At 54.7% G+C, this 11,301-nt stretch overlaps 2 protein-coding genes across 2 annotated transcripts; both read left to right on the top strand.

The window, feature by feature from the left end:
• Positions 1 to 3,768: 3,768 nt before the first annotated feature.
• BDY24DRAFT_397056 (uncharacterized protein) lies at positions 3,769 to 5,950 on the top strand. Its single transcript, XM_076641515.1, has 8 exons — positions 3,769 to 3,848; positions 3,928 to 4,003; positions 4,074 to 4,175; positions 4,253 to 4,565; positions 4,656 to 4,803; positions 4,891 to 5,049; positions 5,132 to 5,555; positions 5,646 to 5,950. Exons 2-8 carry the CDS (start codon positions 3,982 to 3,984, stop codon positions 5,789 to 5,791), a joined length of 1,314 nt encoding a protein of 437 aa, XP_076494371.1. The 5' UTR covers positions 3,769 to 3,848; positions 3,928 to 3,981; the 3' UTR covers positions 5,792 to 5,950.
• Positions 5,951 to 6,053: 103 nt separating this feature from the next.
• On the top strand, positions 6,054 to 11,300 carry BDY24DRAFT_397054 (uncharacterized protein). The gene is made up of 23 exons (XM_076641514.1): positions 6,054 to 6,134; positions 6,246 to 6,272; positions 6,343 to 6,474; positions 6,597 to 6,718; positions 6,797 to 6,883; positions 6,965 to 7,327; positions 7,406 to 7,906; positions 8,019 to 8,094; positions 8,179 to 8,274; positions 8,392 to 8,562; positions 8,660 to 8,720; positions 8,805 to 8,901; positions 8,990 to 9,074; positions 9,149 to 9,229; positions 9,301 to 9,336; positions 9,416 to 9,424; positions 9,505 to 9,603; positions 9,689 to 9,794; positions 9,876 to 10,118; positions 10,204 to 10,279; positions 10,359 to 10,414; positions 10,521 to 11,046; positions 11,122 to 11,300. The coding sequence occupies exons 1-23, from the start codon at positions 6,089 to 6,091 to the stop codon at positions 11,206 to 11,208; spliced, it is 3,183 nt and encodes a 1,060-aa protein (XP_076494370.1). The 5' UTR covers positions 6,054 to 6,088; the 3' UTR covers positions 11,209 to 11,300.
• Position 11,301: the final 1 nt, after the last annotated feature.

Raw genomic sequence — 11,301 nt, 5'->3', positions numbered from 1 at the left:
GAGCTTGTCGACGTTGAAGGGGAGAAGGAAGGTGAGCTTCAGCTCGCTTGGACGAGCTCGCACCGCACAGGGGTTCTCTGGGAGCTTTCACTGTCGATTTTTCGCCTCCCTTCTGAACAACTTGGGCTGAAATTTCACCCAAGTACTCGAATCAGTATCTAGTAGGGCTCGTACCATTTTTATCGAAATCGAAGGAGGTGAGGCAAAAACGACCCCCTTCGGGGAGGGGGCTTCAGCGAAACCCGCCGAGTTTGCGACCAGTCCTTCTTATCGATTTCCGTCATTATTAGAATTCAAAGAGTTAGAAATCGATAATAAGGACTGGTTCGAGTCTGGCTCTTGCTGTCAAGCAGAACCCGAACAAAAGAGCGTCGTACATCCCTTCCTCCTTGCGCATACAGCTCGCTAACTCGTACTGAGAAAAACCTGCCTCGGTTTCGAGTCATCCATACCAGTGAGTATAGCTGGTGAACTCTTCTTGAGATGGCGAGACGCGATCAAAGGAGAACTGCCCCCAGGAAAGTCAAAACTAGTCGAACCTGGGCTCACCTTCTTTCCCTCCCCTCAATTTCTTCATCTTCAGTTGCACACGTCATATTCAGTTGATCCAACTCAAGGAGCTATTCGAGTACTTCGACCAAAGGATCCTTGAAGCCCAAACACCTCGTCCTCCTTTCTTTCGCTCGCTTGTTCTTCATCTGACGACGCGTCTCAAAGCCGACCTGCCTGATGCCCGTTCGTCTGTCCCGTTTCCTCCACATCTGGTGGACGTACTGCGAAGAGCATCGGGTCCTACCTCTGCTGGCGCAGGCTCTCTCTTCTCAAGACGGCTGGAATCAGTTCGACGCGTCGCATCTCCTCCCCTCCCCTCTCCCCCTTCTTTCGAGGAAATTATGGCCTTCTCAGCACCAGCTGAGCACCTCAGTGCCTTTCTCTCAAGAGCAGTTTCGACTGAGATGGACGTTAACGATATAAAAAAAGAAAGAAAGGAGACTCTTCTTTTGCTCGAAGAAACGCGAGCTCACCTCCTCTCCTCCACCATTCATCAACGAACACAGGCTTCCTTTCTCTAGTGCATGGCTCCCACCCCCTCTTCCAAGGACAAGAAAAAGGTCAGTCTCTGAACCTTATCCTTAGCCCTCCATCTTCCCCTCCCCAGTTCTACAGAAGGGAAGCTGACTGGTCTCGGATTCCTTCCCTTCCTCCTCCTTCGACGCGTTCCCCCTTCCACCTCCTCCTTTTTCTTCGTCCCGCACCTTCCTCCTTCTACAGTCATCTCCTCCTTCTTCCTCGAATCAATCCTCCATCACCTCCTTCTTCTCTCGAAGACAGAATCCGCCTTCGTCTTCTCCTTCCTCTTCGAGCACGGTCATGGCTCCCCTTCCTCCCTCCTCCTCCTCGTCTTCGTCCGTCAAGCCTCGTCCAGCAGGATCTCCCCCTTCCTCTCGCCCTTCAAAGCTAGGGAAAACGACCTCATCAGCCTCCTCCTCCTCCTCTTCCCTATCCTCAATCTCTTCAACTTCATCTTCTTCCAAGCCACGAGCTCCTCAGCTTCCTCCCTCAGCTCAATCCACTCGCAAGATGGCCCCCTCCCCTCTCAAACAGCACCACTCTCTACCGGAACACCCCGAGGAAGCCAACGAGTCGTCGGAGGATGGGTCGATCTCTAGAGGTCGAGGGATGGGAGCTGGTGGATCGAAGAGGAAGGGAGCCGGAGGTAGACGAGAAGGAAGCCTCGCTTTCTCTCAGAGGTCGAGAGACGACGAGAGTGGATCTGGAGACGGTCGATCCGGTGCTAAGATGGACAAAGGGAAGCGAAGGGAATATCCTAGGAATCAAAAGCAGCAGCAGAACCTCCCATCCCTCTCCAAGAAACCTCGACCTTCCTCCCCGTCCCCTCAGAAATCGAAGCTCGCCGCCGTCCACTCCACCTCGACCCTCTCCCTTCCTTCCCCTTCTTCAACCAAACTCAGCTCGCTCCCAGCTCATCTCCCATCACCAAACCGTCGATCCAAAACACCCGCTTCCCCAGCTCGAGATCCGACTCGCATCGACCTCAACGCTCCCTCTCCCTCCGGCAGGATTCGAGAGGTCATCCACTACTCTCCCCACCTCTCCGAGTCAGAGGCTGTTCTCACGGATTCCGACGAGGAGATGGCGGAACCAGCAGAGGAATCAGCAATCATCCCCGTCGCAGTCGCGGTTCATCCTCCTTCCTCGTCGCCAGTCAAGCAGCTCGAGCTCAACGCTCTCGCCTCCTCCTCTTCGAAGCCGTCGGCTCAGCTCGCTCGGGAGGTCACTCCTGATACCCTCTCGGCCAAGATCTTCGGTGGACTCGACAGTCCTCTCACTCCTCTCCCAGTCAGGTTCGCCGATGGACCCTTGAGCGACGATGTGGTGGTGGTGGATGGTGAAGAGGACGATTCGGACGAGATCATCAGCAGCAGCGAGAAGGGAGAGGGAGACGCTGAGCCTCTGCGACCTGTGAGTACCTCTTTCCCGCCTTCTTCGAGCTTGGACGAGTGCATATACGCTACCTACGAGCTCGGTCTGACTTCGCTCTCTCGTTTGTCTCTCCACAGCACGCTGAGGTCGTTTCCGAGGTCGTCGACGGGCCCGCTCCAATGGACGAGGATGAATCGCTCGAGGAGGTGTCCGGCATCCTTCCCTCTGCTCCTACCTTCGACGAATCCTTCGAGCAAGCCTCTCTCCAACGGACCAACGCTCGACTTTCGGGAATCCCTTCCACTCCAGCTCGAGACAACCTTGGGGACATCACCATGACTTCGTCCTCCTCTCGAACCACCGGAACCCTCTTCTCCTCCCCCGTTCGAAACAACATCGCCTCCACGTCCAACGCCCTCGCCAACGCTTCACCTCGGACGCAGGGTCTGGCGGAGCGGATCCGAAGGGAAGCTGAGGAGGCCGCCAGGAAGGAAGCACCCGAGGCTGGAGTCAAGAAGTTGGCGCTCGACTCGGACAGTAACCTCGATTCCGATAGCGACGTGGTAGCCTGTGTGGACGAGTTGACCGACGATAGTGACGAGTTTGATAGGCTGGAGAGTAGGGTGGGATTGGGGAAGGGGAAGGGAGTTCTGACGGAGAGGAACGAAACGAGCCGGTTAGTCGACGCGTCTCTCTTTTCCTTCTCGCCTCTGCCCTTCTCGTTGCTGATTCACTCTCTCTCCCTTCTTGCTTTCAGAACTTCTACCTCACCTACCAAGCCCATTCTTCGATCCAAGCCCACCACCTCCGTTCTCGCTACTCCCTCCCAATCCACCTCCGCTCGTGCGTCTCGATCCACCAACCCCGTCGGATCCGTCCCTCGCTTCAAAGCTCCCACTCCAGTCTCCACCGCTCCAGGAAGTGCCTCAGCTCGAGCAGATGCCACCCGATTCAAGGCTCTCATCAAGAGCACCCAGGATCGACAGGCCAACCTCGACAAGCTCGAATACTTCAAGAGGACGAAGATGGACCTCTCTTCGGACGACGACGACGACGAGGACGCAGACGACGAGGACGAGGAATCCTCTCGACGAGGAGGGAAGGGAAAGTCTGGAACCTACCCTACGCCGTCGACAGATCGACACAGCTCAGTCTCGTCAGACGAGGATGACTCTTCGTCGTCGGATTCGGAGGAGAGCGTCGAGGAGGAGACGGCGGATCTGCTGGGAGAGGAGGCAGCGGATCAGATCAAGGAGTTGCTGGGGAACGATAAGTCGGAGAAGAGGGCTGAGAAGAGGGAGAAGAGGGAGAAGAAGGCGAGAGGGTTGGGTGGGTGGACTGGGTGCTGGGCTTGGGGGAATGGGAAGATCAAGGATTCGGGAGTGACGTTTGTTGAGGGAGAGGTGAGTTGTTTCTTTCGTTCGACGCGTCCTTCGAGTACTCGGAGCTGATCCTCCCCTCTCTACTTTGTGGTTTGGCCAGTGGAACTACATCCGACTCGAAGGTCAATCGGAGAATCCGTCATTCACGCTGCTGATGGAGGCTGTCGCTCTTCGAGGTACGCATCCTCCCCTCCTACGGTCTCAAACGAACGCTGACCTCTCTTCCTTTCTCTCGACGACAAACAGATGAACGAGCCTTCGCTACCTACCTCATGTGCGGTGCTCTCCAGCAATGCCTTCACACCATCGAGGACAAGGAGAAGCTTCTTGTTTCCCTCATCGAGACTGGTTCGTCCTTTTTCCCTTCTTCTTCCTCCTTCCTCCCCACGGCTGACCGTCCCCTTTTTTAATCTTCTTCACCACAGCTACCCTCACTCCCAACCACAACATCTCTCGCCTCACGCTCGCTCCAGCTCTCGTCCTCCTCGCCGAATCCACCTCCGAGAGCCCCGTTATCGACTCGAAGACTCTCGTCCGACTCCTCACCTCTGCCTTCAAAGCCATCGGAATCAAGGCCCAGCTTCTCACAAGTCTGTCGACGACGAGTAAAGCTCGAGTCGAGGAGCAGGCGACTCCCGTCGAGGCTGCTGTTGCTCAGGGTGCGATTTTCCCGATGAGTGCGACGAGTAGGGATCGAGCGATCAGCTGCTTGACTCAGGTTATCGAGGCTGCTACTAGGTGAGTTATTTCGCCGTTGGAAGGAGCTTTTGAAGTCGTTGTCCGAACGGAGAGAGCTGACAGTCCTCTTCCCTTTGACGCGTCGAACAGAAATCACATCCTCTCGACTTCGGCCATCCAGCTCTTCGTCCCTCTGCTCGCCGTCATCTCCCTCGAGAAGTCCTCCAGCATCAGTCTCAAGAATAACATCTCGACCGCTCTCGCTGCTATGATCGATTCGTCTTCAATCATCGAGGAGGTTCGTTCTTCTCCTCTTCTCGTCTCCCATCGTTTCGTCGTCGATCTGTCGCTGATCTTCCTTCTTATCTTCTTTCCCGCCGAACAGGAAATGGCCATCTGCCAACAACTCAACGAACTTACCACTCCGTTCAAGCTCACCTTCAAACACGCTCTCCTCAGCGTCCTCCCTCGAGCAGGAAGGAAGGCGTCGCGTCTCATCGTCGGTCTCGGAGTCATCTTCCTTGGTCGAACGTCCCTCGATGAGGTTCGTTCTCCGTATCTTTCTCTCACCCTCCCTTCCTCCTCTTGCTTCTCGTCCTGACCAATGCTTCGTTTTGTTCAAACAGGAAACCTACATCACCTCCCCTTCCTTCCCGTCCCTCCTCTCCCTCCTCTCCCAACGATCCGACAAGGTCCCTCGCTCCAACTTCTACATCGACAGCCAGACCGACTACGATCAACTCGTCGCTTCCATCAAGATCCTCACACTCGTTCTCTCGGACCTTCACCGAGTGTACCTGTTCGAGAGGAGGAGGATCGATCAGGCTCAGGCTGAAGCGAGTCTTGGGATGGAGCAGGAGCAGGAGGTGGAGGAAGGAGAGGTCGAGATGAAGGACGTGCCGAGTGGGAGTGTGCCTGGGAGTAGGGCAGGAAGCGTCGCTGCTTCTGTTGGCGGAAGCGTTCGAGCTGGGTTGACGAGAACGGAGATCGACGCGATGCCCATCATGAGTCCTCTCGAGGAGGCGATTGTGGATTGTGATAAGAAGATTGGTGAGTCCTAATTCCTCCTTACCATTTCCCTCTATCTTCTTCTCCTTGTTCTCGACGAGAACTGACCTTCTTTTGCTCGTTTGAAACCAGTCGACGCCCGAGCAGCCGATCTGGGACGAACAGCAGCCAAAGCGTTCCTCCTCAACCTTCGAATGTCCGTCTCTTACAGGACGGTCAAGTACAAGGCTCTCTACCTCAGGGATCGAGCGGGAGCGATGAGGATTCTCGAGGAGTAGTGACGGAGCGAGGAGGGTCGTCGGATGTTTCTTTTTACACTTTTGCGTTCGTTTCGTTTTCGCTCCTTCTCTTTTCTTCATCTCGTTTGGGTTTTTATCTACCGTTTTGTTAACGACCATCCTTCTTACCATACTATGCGTTTTTTTTTCCCCTCTCTCTTCGACCGTCTCTACGAAAATCAACTGCTCAAACGGGTCATCGCAGGAGGGGTCGAGCTCGCTTCCACCTCCTCCTTCCTCCCTCCTTCCCTTTCGACCCCCCAACGCTCACTCCGTTTCAAGCACACTTTTCTGAAGATGGATCTCTGGACTTCACTCTTGGATGACGGGGACGGTAAACCTAGTGAGTGCACTCGTACAGCTGTAGAGAAGTGAGGAGAGAGAGAAAGAGAGGAGAGAGAGCTGATCGTTCGACGCTCCTTCCTCCTTTCCTTGCCTCCTCGGTGAACGTCAGAACCCGTCCCTGGATTGCCTACTTCTCGTGAGTTTCTTGACCTCCTTCTCTCAGCTCTTATCTTGCCTAGCTGACTTTGAGATATCTGTCCTTGCAGGCCAATTCTCTGGCCCTTGGTTCAGCGTACAACTGCAGCTCTCAGTCGTCCTTGGGTTGACGTCCTTCCTGCTGTTCTGCTTCTTGAGGACGAGGTACACGCTCCTTTATGCTCCGAGGACAAAGCTGAAAGGTCAGTCACTCACGCGTCGAGCTTTAGTCGGCGCGCTTCGAAGGAGGAGCAGAGGAAGAGGAAGAGAGATCGAGGAAGGAAGGAAGCTCGAGCTGACACTCTCGTTTCGTTTTGTTTCGCAGGCTTCTCCCCCTCTGAAGCCCATGCCTACGATTCAAGCCATCGCTTCTTCGGTTGGATAGTGCCTACTTTGAGAACATCAGAGTTCACAGTTCTTCAAGTTGTAGGGTTGGATGCAGCTGTGGTGAGTCCACGGAGAAGAGCGTTTGTCGAATGAGCTCGTTGGAGCTGAACCCCCTTCCTCTCTGCTTCGCGTTTCTAGCTCCTCAACTTCTTCAAGATGTCCTTCTTCTTCTTCAGCACCTGCTCCATAGCTGCAGCTGTCGTTCTGGTTCCTTTCAACCTCAGCGTGAGCTTACTACCCTCCTTGTCTCCCTCCTTCTCCTGTTCCCCTGTCCTGACCCCCCCCTCCCCTCGTTGTTGTTTTCAGGTCTATGGATCAGTCGATTCCCACCCTGACGACGACGATAACTCTACCACCACTACCTCCAATACCCTATCCTCGTGGATGATCAACACCCGAACCCACAAACTCCCTCCCATCCTCCTCCCAACTCGTCCAGGTCGAAACGCGACCTTGCCCTCCGACAATGTCCTCCTCGGTCTGCTCGACACGGCCAACGCCTCCCTCACCCTTCAGCTCCTCTTCACCTACCTCTTCTCCCTCCTCGCTCTCTACTTCGCCTACGGAAACTTCAAGAGGTTCATCAGGAACAGGCAGATGTTCAGTTTGGAGTTGGTTCATTCGATCTCTGGGAGGACGGTGATGTGTTCAAATCTTCCTAGGCATCTCGTGAGTCTGCTTCACCTCTTTCCTTTGACGTCTTCGAGAGAGCTAACTTGTCTTCGTTCTCGTTGTTGACTTTGGTAGCGAGGAGATCGAGCTCTAGCCTCCTACTTCGAAGCTCTCTCCTGGCCAGTGGAATCCGTCTCGGTCGTTCGATCCATCGCTTCCCTCTCCCCCTTGCTCGCCAAACGAACCGAGGCCCTCCTCAACCTCGAAGCAGCCTGGGTAAGCTTCGTCGGGAACCCTTCGTCGATCCCGGAATACCTCCCTCCTTCCCCTCCGACCAACTCGCACAACAACCACACCGGACTTCCCAACGTCACCTCCTCACCTGCTGCAACAGCGAGTTCACCTTCAGCCGAGGTCGGTGGGAAGAAGGAGAGGTTGGAGATCGAGGGAAGGAAGAGACCTAGGATCCGAGAGGGAGGGAACGGGTGGTGTTTCTGGAGGAAGTGGGTGGATGAGATCGAGTGGTGGGAGGGCGTGTTCGAGAGGTGCGATGAGGCGGTGAGGAGGAAGAGGAGAGCGGGGAGATTTGAAGCTACGGGAGCAGCGTTTGTGACGTTTGAGAGTATGCAGCATGCTGTGAGTACCGAGTACCGAAGAGAAGGAGGCTGGGAGACGCGTCGATTTAGATCGGGTTTGGTTCGAGGAACTGACTTATTTTTCGATCGTTTCCTTCTGGGTTGTTTTCTAGCAAATAGCAACCCAAGTTACTCATTCGCCTACTCCTGATCAGATCGTGACGGTGCAGGCTCCGGAACCGAGAGACAGTTCGTCTTCTTTTCGCTGGTTCGACCCGTCGGGGGTTCGGATTCGCTGATCCTTCGTTTTGTTTCGTCTCTCGCTCTCTTCAGTCGTCTGGCCCAACGTTGGAAAGTCTGAGTCGAACCGATGGATCCGTGATATCCTGATCACTTCTTCGACGGCGATCCTGCTCATCTTCTGGTTAAGTGCGTCTCTCGTCCCTCCTCACCTTTCCCTTTCTCCGTCTCTCTCCTTCGTCTCCCTGTTACTCGGTTTCTTCTCGCTCTGACAAACTTTTATTCGTCCTCCTTCTCGCCTCGTAGCTCCCGTCGTCCTTCTCGCCACTCTCCTCTCTTACGAGGAACTCAAACGGATCGCTCCCTGGCTCGCCAAACTCATCGACATGTCGCCTCATCTGCAGGCCTTCGTTCAGAATACGCTTCCTTCGACGGCTATCATTGCTGTGAACGCGGTGTTGCCGTTCTTGTTGGAAGGTGAGTAGAACGAAGTGGCCGAAGAGGAAACAGATGGGAAGAGGATGAAGAGAGCGACCGACGCGTTGCTCTTTGTTTCGTCTCGGTTCGAACGCAGGTCTCAGCTACGGGCAAGGGTTCCAGGCTAGGAGTTGGATTGAATATTCGTTGCTCAAGAAGTCAGTAAACATCTTCTTTGTTCTTTCCTCTTTACGTCCGCTCGAAACTGACACTCGTTCGTGCGTTCCTTCGCTCCCTTGCAGATACTTCCTCTTCCTCCTCATCTCGGTCATTTTCGTTTGGAACGCCACTTCATCGTACTGGGATCTTCTACGAGATTACTCGGATAGCCCTTTGAAGGTTCGTTCTCCTCTCTGTCTATCGTCGTACTCGAAGCCCAAGCTCACGCGTCTTCCATCCTGCCTCCCCTTTTTTCGAACGTTCCCAGATTCCCGAGAAGATCGCCATGTCGCTTCGAGCCGGAAACGCAAAGCATTTTTTCCTCTCGTACACGATGCTTCAGGCTATCGGAAGTGAGTCGTCTCGATAATTTCGACGCGCCGACGACGACGAGACTGACTTCCTCGTTTCGTTTTTCTTTCGTCAGTGATGCCCTTCCAGCTTCTGAACCTTGGGACGGTAGCTTCGCTCGCCTTTTCGAGAATGTTCTACACGAGGACTCCTAGAGGTTCGTTCGTTGCTCTGAGACGAGGGGAGGAAGAACGAGAGCTGATCAGGTTTCTTGGTTTCGTTGAGCAGACTTTGCCGAGTTGAACGCTCCTCCGATGCTGAACTGTGAGCCCTTATTTCTCTGTTCTTCGTGGACATGCTTTTGCTGACTCCGCTTCTTTTCGCACTCGATTTGCCTCGACAGACGGAACCGGTAAGCATCGAGCAATCAAAGAAACCGTCTCGTCTCTCTCCCCTCACCGACTTTCCGTCCTGTTCGTGTTCGTTTCTCAGTCTACCCTCAAGCGATTCTCATCTTCTGCATCACCATCATCTACTCGGTCATCTCGCCGCTCATCCTCGTTTTTGGAGCTCTTTACTTCGGAATCGGCTGTGAGTCCCACTTCGAACGAAGGAAGCAAGGAAACGGGCAGACTGTCGAGCTGACGATCATCTTTCTCCCTCCTTTCCCCATCAGACCTCGTCTACAAGCAAAAACTCCTCTTCGTCTACTACAAGCCCTACGAATCAGCAGGGCAGGCCTGGCCTATCACCTTCTCTCGCTTGCTTCTCGGAGTCGTCATGTCAGTCCCCTTCTTTCCCTCTTCTCTTCCTTTCCATCTGCCTTTCTCGTCTCAAGTCCTGAACGATCCTTCCTCTTGCAGCTTCCAGCTCTTCATGGTCGGACTCTTCACCCTCGACGGAGCGTGGAAGACCTCAGCCGCCACTCTCCCTCTCGTAGCCATCACGATCTTCTGGACCTGGAGGACTTTCAAGACGTTCGAGCCGTTGTGCGATAACGTTAGCTTGACGTTGATTGCCGATGTGCAGAGGGGAGAAGGAGCGGAGAGTGTGATGAGGACTGCTGGAGAGCCCGAGGGAGATTCGGGGGTGACGAGGTCGCAGACGTTAGTCCTTCGGACGAGTAGGGAGACAGGAAGAGCCGAGGACGACACTGATGAGCTCGGCTCTGTTGCTTTGACGTTATCCCAGGAACCTGAATCGACGACGATATGCTGTAAACCAAGAGGATCTGTACCTTGCTCCCGCTGATGAACGAACGGATTATGTGCGTCGTCGTCCTCTTACCTTTGTCGCCGAGACGCGGTCGAAACTGACCCTCCTTTCGTCCTTTTTTACGCCTTCAGTCTCAACCTCCGATGGGAGGATATTACCCTGGAGTCCTCAACACAGGTCGTCGTCGGTTCGTAATCGTCTCGTCCCTTTTTCGCGAACCTTCAAACGAGCCGCAGACGCGTCTTGCTGACCCTCTTCCCGCTCCCTCTCCCTGGTTCCTTCATCTCTCTCAGATACGCCCACCCCGCCCTCGCAGGAGTTCTTCCCACTCCCTGGCTCCCTCTTCGATCTTCCGAGTCCCTCCTCTCCCAAACCGTCACTTCCACGACCGCCGTCAACAAGAACAAAAAGGAGGTGTCCGTCGCCCTCTCCCTCCGCCGAAAAGTCTCTCGCCTTCGCAGGAAAGTCACTGGAAGTCCAGCAGCCGTCTCTAGGCCTGATCTCGTCCAGGAACCAACGAACGGGAGTGGAGAACGACTCGAAGCTAGTACGAGCGGAGGAAGGTTCTTCGATGGAGGAGGAATTGAGAATCCTTGGGAGGATTCTGCTTTTGGAGCTGGAGCGAGGGAGGGAGGAAGACCTGACCGAGCGAAGCTTCACAAGAGGCTGAGCTTCGACCCCGCTACAGGCGTGATCATGTTGGACGACGACCAGTCTTCGGAGGAAGATCCGGAGGAGGAGGACGCGCCGCTTGGAGGAGGCGGAGACGAGACTCCCTTCGACGAGGCGACGCCTTTGATTGCGGAGAGGAGATTCACGGTGAGTTGACTTATTTACCTTGACCTCAAAAACCTTCTCTGACCTTCTTCTCTCGTTCCTCGTTTCCTCCTCCAGCCCTACTTCCCTCACCCTGAGCGAAGGAGAACCCTCTCTCGTCCGACCGCTCCTCCTCCTGATCTCCCTCCCCCCGCCAGCTCGTAGCTTCGTAGATACCCGAGATAAGAACGATACCGGACTAGTAGATACATACTTAATATCAGCTTAAATGATGATCCCATGCCTCCGTTGATCAAG

The sequence above is a fragment of the Mrakia frigida genome (genome assembly GCF_051309035.1).
Source record: "Mrakia frigida strain ATCC 22029 unplaced genomic scaffold BDY24scaffold_27, whole genome shotgun sequence".
Classification (NCBI taxonomy): domain Eukaryota; kingdom Fungi; phylum Basidiomycota; class Tremellomycetes; order Cystofilobasidiales; family Mrakiaceae; genus Mrakia; species Mrakia frigida.
The sequence above is the reverse complement of the archived record's forward strand: the minus strand, read 5'-3'. Positions and strand labels throughout refer to the sequence as shown.

What these genes read in the sequence shown, in the direction of transcription:
- BDY24DRAFT_397056 (XM_076641515.1), top strand. Translation starts at nt 3,982, where the DNA reads ATGGAGGCTGTCGCTCTTCGAG. An exon ending in GGAGGCTGTCGCTCTTCGAG is followed by an intron (nt 4,004 to 4,073) that starts GTACGCATCCTC and finishes GACGACAAACAG; the next exon opens with ATGAACGAGCCTTCGCTACC. An exon ending in CGTCTTCAATCATCGAGGAG is followed by an intron (nt 4,804 to 4,890) that starts GTTCGTTCTTCT and finishes CCCGCCGAACAG; the next exon opens with GAAATGGCCATCTGCCAACA.
- BDY24DRAFT_397054 (XM_076641514.1), top strand. Translation starts at nt 6,089, where the DNA reads ATGGATCTCTGGACTTCACTCTTGGATGACGGGGACGGTAAACCTA. An exon ending in GAATATTCGTTGCTCAAGAA is followed by an intron (nt 8,721 to 8,804) that starts GTCAGTAAACAT and finishes GCTCCCTTGCAG; the next exon opens with ATACTTCCTCTTCCTCCTCA. An exon ending in GGGGTGACGAGGTCGCAGAC is followed by an intron (nt 10,119 to 10,203) that starts GTTAGTCCTTCG and finishes ACGTTATCCCAG; the next exon opens with GAACCTGAATCGACGACGAT.